The sequence below is a fragment of the Adiantum capillus-veneris genome, chromosome 22, assembly GCF_014529385.1.
Source record: "Adiantum capillus-veneris isolate H3 chromosome 22, ASM1452938v2, whole genome shotgun sequence".
NCBI classification, from domain to species: domain Eukaryota; kingdom Viridiplantae; phylum Streptophyta; class Polypodiopsida; order Polypodiales; family Pteridaceae; genus Adiantum; species Adiantum capillus-veneris.
In genome coordinates, this window is record NC_140952.1 from 50,246,983 (window position 1) to 50,270,503 (window position 23,521).

General features: G+C 43.6%; 1 protein-coding gene across 1 annotated transcript; it reads left to right on the forward strand.

Moving 5' to 3' along the window:
• Positions 1-960: 960 nt before the first annotated feature.
• On the forward strand, positions 961-21,312 carry LOC147429328 (membrin-11-like). The gene is made up of 4 exons (XM_086495470.1): positions 961-1,382; positions 20,322-20,442; positions 20,547-20,705; positions 20,818-21,312. Exons 1-4 carry the CDS (start codon positions 1,093-1,095, stop codon positions 20,977-20,979), a joined length of 732 nt encoding a protein of 243 aa, XP_086351596.1. The 5' UTR covers positions 961-1,092; the 3' UTR covers positions 20,980-21,312.
• The last annotated feature ends 2,209 nt before the right edge of the window (positions 21,313-23,521 follow it).

Sequence of the window (23,521 nt, forward strand, 5' to 3'; positions counted from 1 at the left end):
ACAACATCTGTAGCCATCACCGGTGAGGCTATGTGGCCCCTTTATGGTTCCAGATTCCCCTTATGTATTTATTGACTCCTGGTAGGGCAAGTGACTTTGAGATGACTAGTAAATTATATCATAAGTCTCTTATTTGATATTTTATTGGGAGAGTGAGTTTCTAGGAAAATGAACGAGGTCCAAATACAAGCATGCAATCTGAGAGCGGGAACTTGTGTATGACTCAAACTCGAGTAATCCAACGTCGGTACTACTCTGGCAATTTGAACAAGAGTTTGCATGTAAAGAAATGTAAAGAACATGCAATACATTTTGGCGTTAATTCAAAGACCATTGTCAAAATTATTCTTGTCAAAGGGGAAAACAAATTTTGTAGAAAGGCAATATTCCAGCATAAGCACCTTGAGTTAGCAATAAATAGCAGAAACAGAGACATGTCCTATGAGAATCAAAAGCCCTAAGGCTGCAATCTCCAGTGCAGGAGGGCATGCCCTGACAGTGAAAAGGTTCAAGCTTTTCCAAGAAATGCAAGCAATCACGTTACGGCCTTAACAACTTCTAATGCTTTTGATGTACTTGTTTACAAAGAGCACGATTGAAGAGGGTTACTTCTCAAAATGAAAAGGCGACTCTTTGGGATTTGTGGAACCACCCATTTTTTGTTAATTGTTTAACCTCTAAGGCTTTCAACGTTTCATGCTTTCAAAGGTAGCCCAAAATCCTTTTCTTGGTAAATGAGCATTCACTTCATATTTCAAAACTCAACACATATCCGTCATTAGATTTACACACTCTTCATTTAAATGAGTGCCCACTATCTTATTTCAACCAATCACCATTTTTGGTTTACCAAAAAGTGTTTGAAAATACAACTCAATCTTTTTTCCTATGAGAAGGCATCGCTATAGTTTGGGCAGGCCAAAAATATGCAACCGGTGTATGTGAGCATTGGAAGTTCCTTCCCTTTGAACAAGTTTGTGTTCAAATTGCGTCTTGCAGTGTGTATCACGACATAACTGGGTCGATCGCTGCATTTATTCCGTGAGAAGGGCCTGTCATTGCAATCGTCTGTAGCTCCATGCATCGACAGTCATGGCGGGAGCGACGATTTCAGAAATCTACCAGAAGGCTCGTCACTCTTTGCTGGTAGTGCGTGATGGCTTGGAAAGGCTGGAGCGCCTGGAGTCTGCAGCAGCAGCCTTGCCGTCTTCTTCCTCCTCCTTTGCCAGCACCGCTCCCTTTCCCTCTTCTCAAGATGCCCCCGGCCAGGACCTTGCACAGAACGTCAAGCGCGAGCTCTCACAGCTACAACAATACGGTGCTGACATGGATCGGCTATGGCGCTCTCAGATCGCAAAACCCCAGCGTGATCTCTGGAAAAGGTCAGTCTCTTACAGGCTCTTTTGTCAGTTATACATGGATTTACCCTCGAGTCTGCTGGTTGCTATGGTATTTGGGATGCAAGCATCGCAGTGGCGCGCTTCCCATAATGACAACATGCTAAGGACAACGTGAGACAAATGGTTGTAAATGCGTTTCCAGGATCTTAATGACTGTAATGTCTGTCGAGGTGAAGCTTTCACCTTTTTGTTCAGAAATTGCCTCAGTCAGTTCTTTCACACACAAGAATGTCGCTGAACACTGAGATCTTGGCCATAATACTTACAAAATTCTCTCAAGAATCTGCACAGCCCTTTGGGTGAACCAATTAAGCTAAGTTTTGTAACAACTCTAGTTAGGTGCAATAAGGAGAGCAGTTACATTCCTGGGTAATGTGTCACATGCTCTGATTTTGTTTGAAGCAGCACTTCCTCGACTAGCAATTGAGGAAGGACGAGGAAGTATATTTGGTAACAGATCTAGTGATTGTCAGATGTGTAATGACCAACTAGTCATATTATTGGTGAGTGACCCCAAAATAGGTGGCGTGGAACCTTTCCATGACTTAGTTGGTAGGCGAAAGTTGTTGTTTCATAGATGCTTTCGATAGACGGTTGTTAGTGTCAAAGTGGAGTGGAAGGCGTGGTGACAAGGGAAACCGCGGGGGAAGAGAGAGAAGAGGAGAGAGAAACACTAGAAAGAGAAGAGGGGGAGAGAGAACTTAGTTCACACGGAGGTTCAATCATTCAATCTAATCATCTCATGTAGTCTAGAACTCTTGATGCACCTAGATCTTTGTGTAGCCATCGCATCCTTCCGGAACTCTTGATGCACTAACAACATTATCGAGTTATCTCATCTAGATAGAAATCTTGATGCACTAGAATCACATTCACTTAGCCATCACATTTAGATCTCGTTGATCTCTAGATGTCTAGATGCACTATATCCATCAAATCATTCATCATACAAAATGCTGCATACATTTCATCTTTCTTTAAATCACTCTAATAATACACACATGAAAGAATACCTATAATTAGTTCAATCTATAAACAACCGTGCCATTTGGTAGATTTCATCTTCTTCTTGACAGGAATAAAATAGGCCTGCTTGCGGAACTTGCAAATAATGGTTCATATACCATCATCCCTGTCGGTGTTCTCGGAAGATCAAAGATAAAATCCATAGCAATGCTTTCCCATGGCTTATCTGGAATAGGTAGTGGTTGTAACAACCCTCGTGCCTTTTGCCTGTCAAATTTGACCTTTTGGAAAATCATGCATGCTCGCACAAAGGCATCCACATCTCTCTTCAAAGTAGGCCAATAAAAGAATGTCTCAACCGTTTTCACTGTTGCATCTATACCACGATGCCCTGCATACGGTGGGACATGGCTTTCTACCATACCTTTATGTCGCAATGGCCTAGTGACACATAGTTTGCCATGCATCATCATAAAACCGTCGTTGATGAGGTAGTGCTCATGGCGTTGCCCATCTTGGAACTGTTTAAAGATCCTTGCAAAATCTTCATCAATAGCATACTGTTCCTTCTTGTCATCAAGGTCATGATGATAAGGAATTGACATAGCTGAAATTTGTGGCTTTCTTGATAACCCATTAGCCACAATATTCTTCTTGCCTTCCACATGCAAAGTCTGAAAGTGGAACATAGAGGGAATGTTTGCCCATCGCATGTGCTTTTCGGATAACTTTTGACTGTGTTAAGAAGTATCGCAAGGTTTGATGATCTGTCTGGACAACAAAATCAGCACCTAACAGGTAGTGCTTCCAACTAGAAAGCGCATGAATCACGGCAAGTAGCTCTTTCTCGTAAATTGGCATAGTCTTTTCTAACCCTTGCAAGATTCTGCTCTTATAAGCTACTACCTGACCATCTTGCATTAACACTGCCCCAATACTATTGCCACACACATTACACTGGACCACAAATGACTTCCTGAGGTCTGGTAAGACAATTATTGGATCTGTAACAGACTTGGACACTCCAAGTCAAGAATCAATCGCGACAGCACCAAATAACCACTTCAAAACAATTCACAAATCACAATAGATTTGCACTGGCCCGGCGGAGTTCCGTGCCTAGAGATATTGGCCCTAAAGATTGGCGTCCCTTTCGGTATTTCTTTTTGTATTAATCAATTCAAAGTACAAGAGAGTGGGTTGGGATTCACTCTCAGACTGCGTCCAGATGCTCTGAGAAGTGAGGCCCTCACCACTAATTTAAAGGTTACAAGGTATGCCCAAAAGCAGAGCCCCAAAAGCTTCAAATCAAAAGCAACTGCTCTCTCTCTCTCTCTCTCTCACAGAGAGTCAAAACTTGAAAGGAAAAGCATTCTCTCTCTCTTTCTCATTGCGTAGAGAAAAAGCAAGATTCGCGTCGCTCATCATTATTTAAAAAAAAAAAAAAAAGCCTCCAACAACACTGGAGAGCAATACGGTGAAGTACTAGGCTGGACAAGACCCTTTTCCAATAGGTCTTTCACTGGGTTCATAATCTTTTCATTCTGTACTCGGCTCACACGATAAGCTGGCCGATTCGGTGGCCTGCTTCCAGGTATCAGATCAATGGTTTGATCTTTAGGCCCTCTGAAAAGCAATTGGCATGAGTGTGGAGAAAAATCTTGGCGTTCTTTTGATCAGGTCAAAACATATTCAACCTTTATCCATCATTCAGTTCTCTCCCAAAAGAATGAGTAGGAAACTGAAGTTCATCAAGTACAATTTGTAAGCCCTTCATTTATTAAAGTCGCTTTCTCGGCCCGGTAGTCAACCACGGCGTAGTTCTTGTGGTACCAAGGGATCCTGAGTAGAACGTCACTCGCGTGCCCTGAACACCCCTGTCATTGCAAACGAAGTTTGCCAATGCTCGGTGTAATGGCAACATCCCATCCGGGTGCTAGTCGAACTACCTCCGTCTGTGGCGTCAGTCTGTCGGGCGTAATTTCCAAATCGACCCGCCAATTCCAAGTGAAAAGAAGTTGGCCTTGGCTCCTTCAAAAGAGCTTCCTGATCCTTCACTTTGCCCCAAAAGCGGCAAAGTTTGTACTTTCATTCATTAGATTCGGTGCAGGTTCCACGCCATGTGGTACCAGTTCTGTTTTTCTATCTGCCTTTTCTACCACGTTGCTCAGCTGCTCTCGAACTCTCAGGCCTGCCTTCGTCTTTATCATTCTGTTCTTTCTGTGCCTTTTTAGGGCACTTCGCGGAGATATGTCCATGTTCCCCGCATCCAAAGCACTTCCCCTCTCTGATGAAGCGAGCTCTCTCCTCAGGAGTAAGCTTGGGTTGTGCATCCTTTTTCTCTTGGTTGCTCTTTTTCTTTCTACTTTTATTCCCCGAAGTCTGTTCGGCTCGTTGTGTCATGGCCTCATCTGTGGGGTAGGTCAGACTGCCAGAGTGAATGGCAAAGCCCCGCTTCGCATGACTCATCCACTCTTGAATAGAAGCTGACGTCTGTTCGAAGCAGTGATCTCGGATCTCTGTAGGTAGACCCAAGGTAAACCGCTCAATCTGTTCTCTGAATGAGATCTTCTTGAATGAAGAGGCGGGTAGAAAAGAGCTCCAGAATCTTTCACAATAAGCATTGATTGTATCTTTCTTGGTCATCCGAAGATGGTTCCAAGCAGCTCGTACATCTCGTTCATATTCTTGCGTCAACCAAGAAGAAATAAAAAGCTTCTTAAATTTCAGTCATTTAACTGGCGCAGTGTTGTTTAAAAGAAGCGTGGATCACCAATTACGAGCATTCCCCTTAAAGTAAGAGGCAGCTCTCCGAATCTTGGAGTGCTCTGAATAGCGTCCTCCCGCGAAAGCGATGTCAAATTGATGTATAAAAGACAAAGCCTTCGAAGCATCTGAGTATCCTGAAAAAGTATCAAACTTGATCGAGTGGCCACCTTCCTTAAACTCTCGGACTTTCTTGCTTTTATCTTTGAGAAAGTCATACAGGTTAGCTTTGTAAAAATTCTTCTTGTTCGCATAAAAGTTTCTGTCATCGGAATCTGAGCTGTCTGTAGACGAGTCCTCAGTAGAACTGTTAGTCTTTAGGCGAGATGTAGCCTTCTTTGCCTTTTTCTTGCCCTTTCCGAAGCTTTGTTTCTTGCTTCGCTTTTTACCTTTTCTGTCTTCTTCGCTCGAATCTGAAGAGCCAGAAGAACTGTCAGATGAAGAAGAAGAAGAACTGGGTACTCCTTCAAATCAAACATGCTTCTTCCGTTTCTTTGCCTTGTCAAAAGTCGACTGACGACCCAAATATCCCGGGAAGTCAGTGCTTTTCTTCTGCTTTTTGCCGTGCTTTTTGGCTTTCTTTTGCGCGTCAAAAAGCTGATCAATCCGCGCATCAACCAACTATTGTAATTCCTTCTCTGAATATTTCTTGTGAGCAGAAGGTTTCTTGAGAGTGGGTGTAGTGGTTTTCTGCCACTGCTCATGCACTTCTTGAAAAGAAGTCTTGCTCATATATTTTGCAAATTTTGGGTCCTTCGCAAAATTGAGCATCATCTTCGTTGCATCGGCGATCAACTGGCGACGCTCCATCTCTCGCCGCTCCGCCTGAGTAGGCCGAGGCGGGCCATACTCTCTGTCGGAATCTTCGTTGTGATCCCAACCCGCATCTCCAGATGCAGAGGGAGTCGACTAATCCTTGCGAGAAGCCATAGGTGCCGCGGAAAAAAATTGGGGATTTCCCGTAGAAGAGAAATCGGCCTTGCTCTGATACCACTGTAACAGACTTGGACACTCCCAAGTCAAGAATCAATCGCGACAGCACCAAATAACCACTTCAAAACAATTCACAGATCACAATAGATTTGCACTGGCCCGGCGGAGTTCCGTGCCTAGAGATATTGGCCCCAAAGACTGGCGCCCCTTTCGGTATTTCTTTTTGTATTAATCAATTCAAAGTACAAGAGAGTGGGTCGGGATTCACTCTCAGACTCTACGTCCAGATGCTTTGAGAAGTGAGGCCCTCACCACTAATTTAAAGGTTACAAGGTATGCCCAAAAGCAGAGCCCCAAAAGCTTCAAATCAAAAGCAATTGCTCTCTCTCTCTCTCTCTCTCTCACAGAGAGTCAAAACTTGAAAGCAAAAGCATTCTCTCTCTTTCTCATTACGTAGAGAAAAAGCAAGATTCGTGTCGCAAATCATTAAATTTTTTTTTTAGCCTCCGCGATTTCCGGAAATTAGGGTTTTTGGCAGAAATTAGGGTTTCTGCTGTCCGCCACGTCATCACTTTGTGACAGACTCTTTTTGTGTCCACTTGAACGTGGCCTCTTTCTTTTGCAAAGCATGAAGAGGTGAAGCAATCTCGACAAAGTTCTTGTGTAAATGTTATGTAGTAAGAGCATAAGCCCAAGAATCTATGAACATCATGCATAGTCTTCAAATTTGGCCATGTCCTAATTGGTTCAACCTTGGCAAGATCCATTCGGACACCATCCTTTGACAATGTGGTCAAGAAAGTGAATCTCTTCTAAGAAAAACTCACTTTTCTTAGGATTAACAAGCAACCTGTGACTGTGTAGCTCTTCGAAGACAATGGTCAAGTGACGCCTATGCTCCTCTGAATTCTTTGAGTAGACTATCATGTCGTCAAAGAACGTGCCAACAAACCTTCGATGTGGGCGGAAAATGTCGTCCTAAACGCCGTCTTTGTGCACATCCTCTGGCCCGAGACGAATTTGATGGTACCCACTCTTAAGGTCTATCCTGATGAAAATTGCAGCACCCTCTAGTCGGTCAAGAATATCATCAATCCTTGGGATAAGATTCAAGAAACCTGGTCTTGATGGTATTCTTATTCAACGCATGGTAATCAATACACATGCGCCAAGAGCTATTCTTCTTCTGCACTAGAAGCACTGGGGAGCAAAAGGGTGAAGAACTAGGTTGAATCAGCCCTTTCTCTAACAGCTCCTCTACTTGGCCCATAATCTCTTTCTGTTGAGCCGCACTAACCTTGTAGGGAGGCCTATTTGGTGGGCTACAACTTGGCACCAAATCTATCGCATGATCCTCGGGCCTCTTGAAACCGGCCTGTTTGATCCAAAAAGGGCGGTAGACTTTACTTTAAACCTTGATTTAGCTTTCACCCATTATTAGTCGTCTATTTTACTTGTATTTTCAAGACACAACAAAGGGGAGAGGGATACAGGTTGCTAGATTGCACCTGTATGAGTAGACGGACACCAGATTGGCCCCTAACTTAGGCGCCCCTTTCGGTATTTCTTTATTGTTCAAAAGAGGGAATAAACGCTGTGGTTCCTACAAGCTGCCCCGCACAAACTCGGCTGAATTTCCACTGTTCCAGCCCGATTTCGGCAGCATAACTGTACTAGAACCCTTCACGGTCAGTATTCCCACGCATTGACTGACTTTCCCGACGCATACGGGCACTTTGCAAAACCTGGCGAGAATCTGCAGCACGCTGAATTCTCTGTTTTCAGCCCTGAAAATGCGCCAGATCGCCTGTACAGCGGTCCCCTTGCGTCCCCGAACCTCCTGGGGGTATTAGGGTCCGTTTAGGGCCAAAACCCTAAACCTGCAAAAATACACAGCAGGCTGTAATTCACTGTTTCGGGCTCCGTTCCGCGTGCCGGTCGCATCCCTAGCAAGTCCTCGAGCTCCCGCACCTGTAGGGCTACTTGCCCTTTGAATCGGACGAGATTTCTGGCGTGAAACCTCTCCGAATTCACCTGTACCTGCGGGGGGATTAGCCGCTAGCTAATCCAGTACCTGTGCAAGAGGCTCTTGCCTCGGCAATCGCGCATGAACCCACACAACTGTACATTGGTCAAATGAAAAGCCCACTAGAGGGGCATAACATACTGCCAAAGGGGAGAGAGAGGGCAGTGCGTAGCGTGCAGGGCATCACTCCTGGCACCGCACTGTGCATAAGAGGGAAAGCAAGCACTCCATAGCTCTTAACCTGTGACAAATCTGAAAATGAGGCTCTCCCCCTCCTAAATTCAGCGCCACTTCTTGTTGCATGAGGCAAGTGCACCAGAAGGTGCCACTTGGCACTTTTACAAGCATTTTCCCGTTTCGGGGTTGCCGCCTAAAAATATCCCAACCGGTTGCCCAGTTGACTTCACGGCAGAGTAAGAAAATGTTCCCTTTGTCATTCCGGAGGTAATGACGCCAACACATTTTCAGGTCCCAAAATAGCAGTTCCCTAAATTTTAGGAGATGCTGCCATTGTATCTTTCTAGGTCATCCGACCCTCTTTGTACACTGCGGCCACATCCAGAACTGAAATGTAGCCTCTGTAGCAAAGGATTCCACTTTGGCTAGTCAATGACCCCACTTGGCTAACCATAGTCCTTGTCCAACCTTAGTGCTCTCTTGCCCTCAGGCCTGGACTCCCTCTGGACAGTTCCACACTAGCTATGCAATGCAGGGCAGTTAGATTTCCCGAGGGGTGTTTCCAAAAAGTGAAAGTAAATAGATAATAAGAAAGAAATCAACAAAAAGGATAGATAGTAGTCACACGCTGGTGACACCTCTCCGGCGGCAAGTGAGACGGTAATGAATCAGAAAAAAAGTCATTAAACTCTTGCAAAAAAGTTGACCTTTCTTTATCTAACACAGATAAATTTGATTGAATTATTTGAAACATCATGTGCAAAAATCAAGTACATAGAAAGATGATTCTTGAATACAGAAGTGATAGCCAAAGCAGATACAATAGGGATAGACTCCCCTTTAAGCTTTACATCAAGGATGTGAGTTTTGCGTCTATATTGAAGGGTGATCTTCTTGTTGAAGACATCCAACACTCCATGTATACGGAACATCCACGGGATTTCCAACAGCACATCACAATGGCATGATGTAAAATTCCTCTGTGTCCACATATGACTGGATATGCAGACGCAGCTTTCCAATGATAGGCGTAACACACTTTGAGCGGCCAGGACATGCCAACCGTGCCTCTGCTGTGTACCCCATCTCTTCAGCTTTGATGCCTAGCACTCTGGTGCTTGACATAGGTCTACGGCATACTTGTACGGCTAGTATGTGTCACGATTGGGACTTGCTACACTCTTCTTGATTCATTACAGATGCAGATGCGAAGTGTGACTAACCCGGGAGGACTCCTGTCTTTGAATGGTCACAACTCTTCGCCCAAAAGTCATACCTCTTCACCTTTAGCCACACTCCTTCGACGACTAGTCATGTCCCTTCGACCAATGGTTGCGGCTCTTCATCGAATGGATGTGTCCATTCGCCTAAAGACATGTCTATTTGCCTAAAGGATGTGTCTCTTCGTGAAGGGTCATAGCTTTTCATATGTACGTGTATCACACTTTCAATCAATCAACACAGAGTCTTCTGAGTCTTGTTTTTGAGTTCAATTCAAGTTTCTTAAGTCTTAATCATGAGTAAGTACTTAATTAAGGATTAGTACCTATAATCCTTATAGTGGTATCGGAGCAAATTTTTTTCTCTGGACCTGAAGGTTGTGAGCCTCTCACCCTTGCCGCTACACTCTACCCTCTTTCGGAGTTGCATGGAAGCAGCAGAAAGATGGCATACATACGGCCAAGTATGAGGTAATTCGATAGCCTCTATTCTAAATAAATAAATACAGAGAAGGAGATGAGTGCATGTGGCATACTGGCTGAAATTCTGAGCGTATGCCTCTTCATCTAATGGTGTCTCTTCGCGCCAAAGGGTAGCACCTCTTCATCGACTGGCACCCTTTTGAATTGCTGGACACTTCGTACGAAAAACAAGACCTCTTCACAAAAAAGTGCCACTCCTGGCATGCACCTCTCTGTAGGGTTGCACCTCTAGCGTGCACCTTTTGCGCGGCGCAGCATCGCTCATCAGAATCGACGACACAATCGTCCCAATCATTGAACGAACGGTCTCGTGATTTTTGGCAGGATACTTTTTTTGGGTAGCAAGCCTCTTCATCGGCTCCTTCAACCTCCCACTCCAACCGTCCAGGATTATGCACAATTTGCAATGGATAGAACAGGTGGTATGAGTGCCCCAAGAAGCCAAACCCTTCAAATCCTCGCCAGAATTCTCACATGGAGACCACATTTTCAGAACCTGTCCACAACCAACCTCTTGTCCAGACAAAGGCAAGCAAGCAGCACGTTGTGTTCGACTAAGGTGGTGAGTGCCTTAATGCTAAATGCTCGAAATCATGTCGTTGCTCCAGTGGATCTTTCGAATCAGGTTCTTAGCCTCTTTGGGTTTGTTGGCATGCATCTAATCAATGTTCTTGTGGATAGTGGGTGTTCTACTAATTTCGTCAGCACATCCTTGGTTACTAAACTTCGCCTTTAAACACAACCTAGTGAGGTGGCTTACCAAGTAGAACTTGCTGATGGTTCCTTTCTCCAGTGCAACAAAAGAATTGTAAAGTTGGATTTTCAGATTCAGGAGTACGAGATCATCTTGGTTTTTCAGTTATGCCCTTGTCACATTACGACTTGATCCTTGGCCAATCTTGGTTATTTCAGACTTCAGTATGATCCAATAATCAGTTTCAAAGATCACTCTATTCGGCTCTTCCATAAGCAACAAGAAGTGGAGCTTCATGGTCTTTTCAGTACCAAACCCATTATATTGGACTCTGCTTTACAAGTCAAACGCCTGGTTCAAAAACGTGATTGTACTATTGCCTTAATCATGTTGCGAGATGTCAAACCGAGTGCAGAAGAAGAAAAATCTAAATCCTCGTCAAAACTTGCTTATTTGCAACAACCCTTCTTTCAATGTAAGGTGCAGCGGAAGGAATGTTTGAACTTTGCTCAAGATGAGTGCTCCGAACTGTGCTCAAGGATTCCTTTTACTTACAGAAGGGACAGCCTTCCATCCCTTTAGTGAGAGAGTGCAATGGACACAAACAAAGTGAATGGACACTGCATGCAAGTGCATGAGATTGAGAGATAGAGAGAAGAGAAATACGACACCAGATACGTTGTAAAACCCTCCTCCGAAGGCCCCACTCTCTATGGTGAGAGCGGTCTACTTATGATTGCACAAATCTCTACAATGCTTGGACTCGCCGACGATGTCGACGACGATGAGGACGACGACGAGACGGGCTGAAATATGAAAACTCTAAGGGCTCAAATCTGCAAATCTTCTATTTGCTGAATTTTGACTCTATGTCGATGACGATGTCGATGGCGACGATGCGACGACGACGTGCTGAAAACGCAGATGCTGAAATCTGCTTTTTCCGGGCTGAAATTGTAAACCTTGCGGAAACTGACCGTGTGGCGAGGAACTGTTGCGGGAAGGTGAGATCTGTGAGGTTCGGGGGTTCTTCTGCGATGTCTAAAGGCTGAAAACTGAAAACGCTGGTGTTGCTTGAGGTTCCGTCGCGGTAATCTGCAAAACGCTGAGGTTGGTCTGCAAATTAAAAACGCCAGGGCTGAATTCTGTGCTTTTGCAAAAACGCTAGGCTTGTGCTATGTCTTGCTGTCGTTGGGTTGGTGTGCAATGCAAAACGCTGGGGCTGATTTGCAATGGAGAAAAACACTGACTGTCCTTGGCTGAAAACGCTAAGTCTCCTCCCCGGGGGGGGTCTCGCTGAGAAGTTGCCTGTTGAGCAAGGTGCTCGTGCTGCCTCTTCTGCCAATTAGTGCTAGTCTAGGTTTGCTTATATACAAACTTACTCAATTTGCACTACCTACTTTCCAACAAAAGTCACTTAAAAATAATAAGTGAAAAATATCAAAAATAGGGAAAATAGGCTAAATGCACTGGAAAATTCCCCTGAAGGATTCTGATGGGAATGCTTATGATTATGCTATGTGCAACCAGAGGATATGCATCTACACTAAGTGTCTAGACATGCACGGTCTGCAAACAGACTCACAAAAGTGCCAGATCACTTCTAAATCTAGACTGACTGGACTGACTGAACCCTTGTCGTGCTGTAACTTGTCCACGGACACATAGGGTTGGATGTGTCACGTGACATCCCCTCCTTTTCAAAGTGAGGTACTCGTACCGAACTGTATGGCTTCGAGGGAGATCGCCAATAGCATCCGGAATTCTGGAAGGGACTCTTCGCTGGCCCACTTTGATGTGTGGGTCATGCGGTACTTGAACTTCATAAAGGTGTGCAATGCTTGCTTCTTTGGGCCGCGCCGAAAGCCACACAAAGTCTTTTGTGGCTCCTTCAATGCTTCAACTTCGTCGAGAGTCACTTTTCTTTCTTCTTTAAGAATCTCCATGGCTGAAAATTCCTGAAACCATTTCCAACACAAAACCATGAACATACCTATTCCATGTAAAGTGACTGGAAAAAATCTTGTCGTCCCAATAGACTGTTCATGCAATGTAGATGAACAAATAGATGGAGTGCCAAACCGTTCACCACACACACGCAAACAATGAGATCGAATCATGTCTTGCTGATTTAAATCAATCAATTGTGGCAATTCACAACGGAAATGCCCATGCTTGGTGCTCATACTTTCATGTGCTCTTTCTACTACTGTGTCGTGCCAAGGAAGAGACATGAAATGCGACTTCCTTGAATGCATACTTTTCAGCTTTTCATGAACAATCCGCATACATCCGTGCTCATCCATGAGTGAAACATGCTCAACGTACAATATGTCATGCCTAGGAAAAGGGATCACATAAAGACGCTGACTAAAATACAGGAAACGATCACGAATGAAACACTCGTACAATTCGGCTCGAGAGCCAAGATCGGTTCTTCTTGAGGGGGTTCTTTGGACCTTGATTCGAGAGGCAAGATCGGTTTTTCGTGATTGATCGTCTCTGCAACGAGGTTAGCTTCACTAGAGAAAGTATCAACTAACACCATCCTTGTGAACAATCACATCATCTTCATGCAAATCATCATGCTTGTCTGTTGCTAATTGGACTATTTTCTTATTTTAAATGATTAAATCTCTTTTTTTAAGGATATTTTATTATGTGCACTAAGAACTGTTAAAAGATTGTAGCTACAGGAACTGCCATCATGAACGGATAACTCTGATGTGTCATTTGATGGGTGACGGTAAACATCGCGAAGGAGTTTCCGTAAGTTCGGTGGAAAGGGCCGGGTTACGAGTGCCCCTGATGCGTCACATGATGGGTGACGGGTGCATCAGTAAGGGGGCATCCCGTAGGCTAAGGAGGAAATCCGAACTGAGTAAGAAAGTACGTGTAAGAACGCAAGCACAAGAATAAAGATGGGTTCAATGAAGCTTTTTATGAAAAGCAGGAACAGTCGCGGGAGGACAGATGTTTTCCCGCGAAGAGTCTGTGTCTGCATTGCATCTGTGTCGTGTCCTGCACCCGGGGACGCCTGGAATGTGTTCGTATAGCATTGTTTTCATTGACTAAGTGAGTTTTTAAAGTTTGAACAGGTTCACACTTTATTTTATAAAGTGACCGGTCACTTTTAAGTGACCGGCCCCTTTATTAATAAAATAAAGCAAGCAAGGCTCTTATAAAAAAAAGCCAACGCTAATAGCTATGCAGGGGGCTGAATTGCGATCTCTCTCTCTCTCCTCTCTCTAGAAAACGCGATTTTCTCTCTCCTCTCTAGGAGCGCCCATCTCTGCTTTTTGGATCCCTATTCCTGCCAGGTGCCAGACCCTATAAAAGGGTAGCCAGCGTTCAGTTTCTGAAGAGCCGGAAGCAGCAGAAAAGCACCAGCGCTAGGGCTTTGGAGCAGAGTCTGGCGATGGAAACTGCAAGTATTCGCGTGACGATTGAGTACGGAGGTTGATTCTCCGAGCAAGGAGCGACAGGTATAAGGTGTTGATACGCATTGAGAATTGCTGCTTTGTGTGGTTTGTTTTGCAAGAATCTCCCGTCTCACGGGAAGGCCCTTCACGGGAAGTACGGCTTCACGTCTAAGTCCCTTATGGGAAGGTACGGCTTCACGCCTAAGTCCCTTACGGGAAAGTACGGCTTCGCGCCTAAGTCCCTCACGGGAAGGAACGGCCTTGTGCCCAAGCTCTTTACGGGAAAGCACGACCTTCGGGTCTAAGAGATTATTAGCAGTGTTTATGCCAAAAGTCATTGATGAATCAACAGGTTGAATCTGGTGCGGTGCGGCATAGCAGGGGAGCCACTCCACTTCTTTTTGCGGAATAATTTTATGAACATATGAATTCTTGATTGAATTAAAGGCATGTGCTCTTTGAAGTGTGTATTGTTAGAGACATGTAGAGAAAGACGAAATGTCTGCAACATTTATTTGATGAATGATTTGAACTTAGTGCATCTAGACATGTGTTAGAGATCAATGAGATTCGGATGTGATGGCTAAGTGAATGAGAATTGAATGAGATTCTAGTGCATCAAAATTTTTATGTGGATGAGATGACTGGCTACTATTCTGAGTGCATGAAGAGTTTCGGAAGGATGAGATGGCTGCATCTAGGTGCATCAAGAGTTCTGGACGGTATGAGATGGCTAGATTGAATGATTGAAACACGGTGTTCAATGTGAACTAAGTGTGTGATTTTGTGAGCTGCATGCTGTGTGAATATACTGTCTTGTGGGAATGGTTAGGGCATGGTTTGCTTGATTGAAATGTGAAAAGAAAGGATATGAATTTGATAGTAACAAGATTTAGTAGATCAAGACATCCAAAAAGAAAAAAGCGCGGTCTGGATGTGATTGCTTGATAGGTTACAATGATCATGATTTGTAGCTGGGACCCTTGACAAACATGTGATTGATCAGTTTGACTGATGTCTGAGTGAAAGTGTTGGATCTATGGAAGTCTAGTGCATGGGTACATAGAGTCAATGTCTACTGAAGAAAGTTTTGTCCTTTGACTGTTTGCAGGTGTAATCGAGGTTGATTACAATTCTTTCTATAGGGGGGAATGTCTCAAAGTGATGCCCGTGGCGTGCCCAACCGGAAAGAACCAGCTAAGTTGACAAGAGGAACTGAACCCAAAAGATGGGTTGAGGAGCCTAAGGGGTTAGGGATTAAAATCCTAACCCTACCAACTTATGGAGCACCGGCCGAGGGGCCTAAAATCTATATATCAAAAGCTTGAACTTTGGGCAAGATTTTTGTAAATTGCTCTAACTGTGCTGGCGTGGCAGTTGTGTGGATTTTCGCATTTTGCGTTGGCTACAATTGGGCAATTTTTACACAAGCTTTGGTACCAATGCTTTTGGGTGTGAGTGCTTTTAGAGCTGATGCTTTTGGGCATTCCTTGTACATTTATATGTGTCCTAGGGCCACTCCTCAAAGAGCATCTGGATGCAGTGTCTCAGAGAGAGTTGGACCCTCTAGAGTTGTACCTTAGCGAAGTTATAATAAAGAAATACCGAAAGGGGTGCCAGTCTCTGGGGCCAATGCGTCTGGGAATGGAACTTCACTATTTTGTGTCGACTCTCCTCTTCTCTCTGTATCTCTATTGAAGTTCTGTAGTTTTTGTGTGTGTGTGTGTGTGTTGCAATTGATTTCTTTCTTGGAGTGTCCAAGCCTGTAAACAATTGCCGATCACAAAGGTACAACTACTCGAGGGTCCAACTCTTCGAGACTCTGCGTCCAGATGCTCTCCATAGAGTGGCCCTCATGGCACTTATACAAGGGATGCCCAAAAGCAAAGCCCCAAAATCTCTCAAAAGCACTTAATCTTGAAAGCCCAAAAAGCACGGCATAGAACTGCCAGATTCAGCCAGCTCAAATCACGAAAATCTGTGCAGTAGGGCCATGTCAGTAGTCAACGTGATTTACGGAATCTGCAGATCAGCCCTTGATACTTTTGTTAGTTAGGGTTTAGGCCCCTCGGCCGTGCTCTTCAAGTTGGTAGGGGCTAGGTTTTTAAAACCCTTTGTCTCCCAGCCACATCTTCTCTGGTCCTCTCAGCCATATCCTTTAAGTCGGACATGCCACGCCACAAACTTGTGACATACCCCCCTCTTGAAAGAATTGTAATGGCCCTCGATTGTTGCTAAATGGATTATTTTATTTTTTTGAGTAATTTCTATTTATTAAAACTAGGATATTTAAATGTGTGCACTTGAGCCGTAAAGGTTAGGAATTGTAGATCTACGGGAATTGATAAAACCCATCAGGAATGGAAAACTCTGATGTGTCATATGATGGGTGACATTAAGCATCGCAAAGGGGTTGTACCGTTAGTTCAATGGGAGAGATCGGGAAAGGGATATTCCTGATGCGTCACGTGATGGGTGACGGGAGCATCAAAAAGGGAATATTCCATTGGTCTGGCAAGAAATTAGAACTGTGAAAAGGAATACGTGTAAAGACGCAAGCACAAGGATGAAGATGGGTTCTAAGAAGCTTTTTCTAAAAAGCGGAATATTTTTTCCGAGAAAAGCAAATGCTTTCTTGTGAGGAATTTGTATTTGCATTGCATCTGTGCCTGAGAATTGCATCCAGGGACGCCTGGGAAGTATTGTGTGGCATCAGTTTTCAGCTCACTGAGTTTTATTGAGTTTTTAACAAGTTCACACAATTGTAAAAATTGACCTGCCGCCCACTTAATAAGTGGGCAACCAATGACTAAAATAAAAGCAAGGCTTCTAAAAAAAAACAACGCTGGTCTTTTCGGCTGAAAATAACTTACGATCTCTCGTCGTTGCGTAGAAAAATCTGTCGCCAGCCTACCTTTGCAGCTATCTTTGCCGGCACCGCACTGACTATTTCTGTCGGTTCCAGGTGCCTATAAATTCAGCCAGCCCTCTCTGTCAGATGCACAGTTTCACCAGCGGTAGCTCTTGGCGGATCTGCCGGCGGGAATTTGCAAGTGAACGTGTGAAGTCAACGTGCGAAGGTCGCTTTTCCGCACTGGGAGCGACAGGTACCGATTGTGAATACGCTTTACGAGTTGTTGCGTGTTTGTGTTTTTGCAGATACTCGGTCACGGAGAAGGAGCAAGAAGGCCTCGGCCTATGCTCAGGGATTCCGGAAACGGAATCAGGAACAGTCTGTGGGTCTTCTTCACGCTCTAGGAGCTGACGGAAACCGAATTGGTAGCTTGTCTCTCGGAATTTCCCACATGGGAAGGAATCGATCGTCAACTCTGAGATTTAGCACAGAGGGGTTACATCGGTTCTTGTGCTTGTAAAAAGATTCTCCCTAATAAAGATTCTCTTTAAGGGGGGGGGGGGGCAATGTGTCGATCTTCTCCCTCGTCTCTTTTGGGAGCTCGGATTCCTCTCTTTCTCTATAAAGGAGGACGGTATTGGGAAGGAATGGGAAGAACCATGATGAGCCACAGAAGAACCGCTGAATACGAACTTCAACAAGTACAAGTTTAGCCAAGATTCCGGAGGGTACACAAGCTAGAACGTGGGCTCAATTCATAACTGAATTTTATGAACAATTTCTTCCGCGTGACTTCGAGAAGGATATTCGGAAGGAATGGAATTGGCTCGCCCAGAGGGAACATGAAAAAGGCACAACCCATGTTGACAAGTATTGGTCGGTTCTTTTGAAAGTTACACCTTTCATGAAGATTTCCGACTTATGAAAAGATACGAAAATTCGAAGCAGGCCTTCAACCACCGCTTTAAAAGAGCATGAAGGTGTATCCTCAGGATACCCTTAGTGGATGATGGAGCTGGCAATCATTGCCGAGTATCTACATTCCAATGGTATCCCCAGCAGGATGGAACATAGCAGAGCGGTTTATGATGACCAAGGAAAAAAGCGTCCCCTTGAGGACCCAGATTAGCGTAAGAAGCTAGATGATACCGGCAAACGGCTCAAGTATCTCATGCCAAATCAAGCAAACCTTCAAAGAGCAAGGAAGGTGTTTCTATTGTGGTGAGAAAGGACACATGAAGATTGACTGCCCTGTTTGTCAGCAACGGGAGGAACAAGCATCTTCGAAGAAGGAACAATCGAAGAGAAACCCGCTTCACCAAGCTCGAATTCTATTCGTGATGTCTAGGGAAATACGGAAACAGAAAAAGGAAGCGTCAGCTCCTTAAAGGATGGGGATCCGTGAATAACTAGCGGGTGTTGATCCTCTATGACCTTTGATCAACGAACAACTTTATCTCATTGGAAATTGTAGAATGCTTGGGCCTCAAACCGGCTGAACTTGGAACTCTGGTCACTTTCGGATTGGCATTTGAAGGGTTGACCACCAATGCAACTTCCGTGCAACGACAACTCAATCTTTGGATTGGCGAATCATTCTATTATGTGGAAAAAAGACTCGCTTTTGAGCATAGAACAAGAAGGTGTTTCTATTGTGGTGAGAAAGGACACATGAAGACCGATTGCCCTGTTCGGCAGGAATAAGCATCTTCGAAGAAGGAACAATCGAAGAAGGAACCTTAAAGGATGGGGCTCCGTGAATAACCAGTGGGTGTTGATCCTCTATGACCCTTGATCAACGGACAACTTTATCTCATTGGAAATTGCAAAACGCTTGGGCCTCACACTGGCTCAACTTGGAACTCTGGTCACTTCCGGATTGGCATTCGAAGGGTTGACCACCAATGCAACTCCCGTGCAAGGATAGCTCAATCTTCGGATTGGCGAGTACAAGGACTATGAATCATTCTATTATGTGGAAAAGACTCGCTTTTGAGCATAGGGCAAGAACATTAAATTTTTTGCTGATGTAGGGGATTGGCTATTCCCTATTGTAAGCCATATCTCCATTAAAATGGAAATGAAGTGCGTTTTTACTTACTTGATTTTCCTCGGGAAAAAGATAAAACTAACGAGGGTTCGCTCTCTAGTTTGGAAATTAAACGTTTTCAATTTATTGAAAAATATAAGGATTGTTTCACGGAGGGTCTTGGCCTATGCTCAGGGATTCCGGAAACAGAATCAGGAATGTCTTGTGGGGCTTCATGCTCCAGAAACAGATGGAAACTGAATTGAGAGCTCGTCTTTCGGATTTTCCCGTACGGGAAGGAATCGACCATTGAATTTGAGGTTTAGAACGGAGGGGTTACTCCGGTTCTTGTGCGTGTAAAAAGATTCTCCCTAATAAAGATTCTCTTTAAGGGGGGGAACCAACCCATCTTCTGGTCCCCAATATTGTGTCAATCTTTTCCCTGCACACGAATAATCAACAAGCCGAAACTACATAAATTTTCAACCAAAAGAGACGTTCAGAACTTGCACAAAGAGATCATTCACTAATCAATCACATTTTCGTCGAGGTCTAAGATACAAATCATGATGATTGTAACCTATTTAGCAATCACATCCTTGCTGTGCTGATCTCTACTCGTATGTTTTAATCTACTACTCCCCCCCCCCCCGGAGTTTTGTTAGGTGGGCGAGGTATTTTTTGAGCCCTTTTACTAGAGTTTGAAGTTGACTTTAGTCTGAAGCATAAATTATAATCCAGGAGTCTCTACAAAGAGTGCAGAGAGGATTGAACACTGGTTTAGGGTGTAGTCTTGGGAACAAGTATTGATCAATTGTCACTTTGTGATATTGTAATTTGAGATTTTATCATCCTATAGGTCACGGATATTGTGTTTGAAGTATTTGTACTGCAATTGTTAGCGTACAAGTCGCAAGTGAAAAGTCACTTTATTGATATTCTGGGTAGGTAGATCTGTCTAATCAACTATAGAGTGATAGTTTATATGTTTATTACAAAATTCCTATTTTTCTCTATTTATTAAGGTATTTTTACCAATGGGGCATATTTTTACGTACCTTAAACCTCAATCCATACAAGATTGTGTACCTTATGTACCGTATTTTATGTATGGATCTTAAGTCTCCTTATTGCTTGAATTAAGTACGATCCACTATTTACCACGCATCGTCATGAAAGTTTTTGGACTCTTTGTATTCATGGGTGTCTAATGTTATCAAGTAGTTACTGCCGGCTTTAAAATGTTCTGTTTCTCCTAAAGAAAAATTGTTTCACATATGAAATAGGTTGTAGTCCTCAGCTTTTTGTTTGTATAAAATAGGTTCTTCATGGAATTATTTTCACTATGTAGGAAGGTGGAACAGATAATGGAGGAAGCAGATTCTTTGAGATTGGGCCTTGACAAGTATTTTGGCAGGCAAAATCGAAGACAAGCTGAGGCAAAGGAAAGAGCTGATCTGTTTCAAAGAACGGTGAGTTTTTGTTTCCTTCAACATCATGGGTTTCTTTAGATTTTCTGAAAAGTTACTCGAATGTTACCATGTGGCCTTAGTCATTATCTATCTTATGTATACAGAAAGGAGATGGGAGTGAGGGAGCTCGGATTTTACAAATTTATGATGAAGAGATGCAAGCAATGCAGTCTGCAAAGTCCTCTTCTCGAATGCTTGACGAAGCATATGCAACGGGGGCTGCAGTTCTTGTAAAATATGCAGAACAACGTGAACGGTTGAAGGTGATTAGCTGCTTATTTATTTGCCTTAGCGTATATCGGAGCCCGCTCACTGGTACTACTGGCAACACAAGTAATGGAACACATCTCTTTGTTTTCTGTTCTTGTAATGCAGCATGCACAACGGAAAGCTTTGGACATTCTGAATACGGTGGGGCTGTCTAATTCGGTACTGAAGCTGGTTGAAAGACGGCATCGAGTTGACAAATGGATTTCTTATGTGGGGATGGTTGCTACAGTCGTCATTGTCGTTGTTGTCTGGCTTTGGCTTCATTGATGCTTCCAATACTAGTAACCATGTGGTTCTTCACAAAAAGCTTTTGCGATAACTCAACAGAATAAGAAAACTGCATTCTGTGTTAGTGGTTAGTGCCTCAAAGCTAGGTACTTCAGCTGGTTCTGGTTGGTGTAAACAAATATTCTTTATCCCCCATGTGGTCACAGAAGTAGATTTGTGCAAATGCACAAGAGTATATCGCGACTGCTTTGTATTTCAAGCATTATCTGAAAGGATCACCCAGCTGCTTCAATCCGTGTAATGAGGGGGGCATTGTGGAATTACAGTAGTCTGATCCTTACAGGCATTTACTTGAAGTGGAGTTTTCTAACCTGTAACGGTGTGTTGGTCTTAAATGAATGTTTGACTGGGAGGAACGCTCCATATCGAGCTGCTAGGACTCTGCACATTTTACCTTCGCATCAGCAAAGGTTTAAAGTGCGATGCCTTTCTCCTTATAGGCCTTGTTGCCTCTCATCTCCCTGCAAGAGCAGGATGATGACAACAGTCGTGTTGTCCAGGACAAGTACACTATACTACTGCATTTTTCGCCTACATCAGGCCTTAGTAAAGCATTGAACTCTTGGGAGCAATTGTGTACCGGTGAATAGAGCTTGTCGACCAATGCCGCATGGCAAACTTTTTTTTTTTTTTCTCATCCCTTGTAAGAGAAGCATTAACTAAACATTGTCTTTTGTATATGGAGGCCATTGTGAGAGAGTTGGCATTTTGTATTCCTGTTTTTGTAAAGAGGGGAATGGAGCAGCGGGTAACACAATCTTTCTCATTGGCCATTGTGACTTTTCACCTTGTGACTTTGTGCTTCAGGGCACGTTTGCTTATGTTGCTTGTGATTGCATGACTCCATTGGAGTCCTATGTTCCCTCTCGCAGATCTGTTGGTGCAAAATACGATCTTTATTGATACGTTATGGAAATGTCGGTAGAATGAGTGCGATTTAGAGGAATTAATACTGAGGGAACATGTGCTGCCATGGTGGTTGTAGACACATCTAAGGTACTTTTACCTCACACGACATATCTAAAGTATAAACTCATGATTATCCATGCACCCCTCAAGTATAAATGCTAAGCTCATGATTATCCATTCACCCCTCGTCAACATCGCGGGGTGAGAAGAAGCCAAGATAAAGAAGGTTCGTGTCAATGAAGGGTCGTAACAAGGAATGACAAAGTCATGGAGAGGAAGGGTCAAGGTCAGTATTAAGATCTCGATTCTCTAGCTGAGTGTAGAGTGGCATGGTCTATGAATCTCAGGTAGGGTACATGTTTTATGACTTGTATATGGTTGTTGTATCTTCCTAACGTTCTACTCTTGTAACTTCTTTTATCATCCGTGCTAAAAAGAGGAAAGGCTCAAGGCCAAATTGTGAAAATTATTTGCTAAGGATCAACGAGCATATCCCCCCTAGATCCGCTTCTATAGGTCTCTCTCTCTCTCTCTCTCTCTCTCTCTCTCTCTCTCTCTCTCTCTGGGACAAATCTTTGAGGTTTGGGGGATTGTTCCTCTGATGTTAAAACTTCTCCTCTTATGGTGTGCGAGTGAATGAGAGGAAAAAGATGGATTAACTTTTCTATCACCCAAATGTAGTAGATTGGTTATCCCAATTCCCTCTTGCGTAACAAGTCTCGAGTTCAAGACTCATGGAATAGATCTTTGAGGTCCCTTGGGATTGTTCCTACCATGTAAAAAGCTTGCCTCCCCCCCCCTTCTCTCTCTCTCTCTCTCTCTCTCTCTCTCTCTCTCTCTCTCTCACAAGTGCATGTATCTAATCGGTACACACTTTTTGTTGGTACCCGCTTGCTTTTTCACCAACGGGTGGAATTGTTGGATGTACCAATCATCTTTACGCCTTCTAGCTAATCAATTAGTCTTGCGTGGTGGGTACTTCTATAGAACATAACAAGACATACGTAGGTCGGCATCCAATATCTAGCACTGAAGTAAACAAGTATAAATTGCATTGGCAATTTAAAATTAAAAAAATTTATGTGTGTATTTATTAAATATATATAATGATCGATTAGCTCTATAGCTGTCAAACAAGGGCTTACATAGATTGACATCAACCACTTAAGAATAAAGTAAACATGTACATAGTGCGTTGAGTACCGCAATACGTAAGTTGAATGGTGAGAAAAGAAGTGTGTGTCTATTTGATATATAGATACGAAGATGGAGATTGAGCATGTACTATTGAGGAAAACATGTAGCTAAAAGCAAAGTTGGCCTTCAAAGATGGCTATTTGGGCTCTTGCCTGCCAAATAAGGACATCAAAAACTGAGCGAGCAAGATTGCATAAACTTGTGTTTTGTGCACAATAGCAGGCACTAGTGGGGGCCTACAAGGTCAAAAATCCATGTCAAAAGTTGCAGATCACTAAATGCAAAGGGTGATTTGAAGGTCAGTGCTAGTCCAATTTGCAAGAAGCAACAACGCATAGACGAGCTTCTATAAAATGCAGACCATCAAAACCAACAACCGTGTCTAGGAGGAGCTTTTTGCACCGTCCAAACTCCA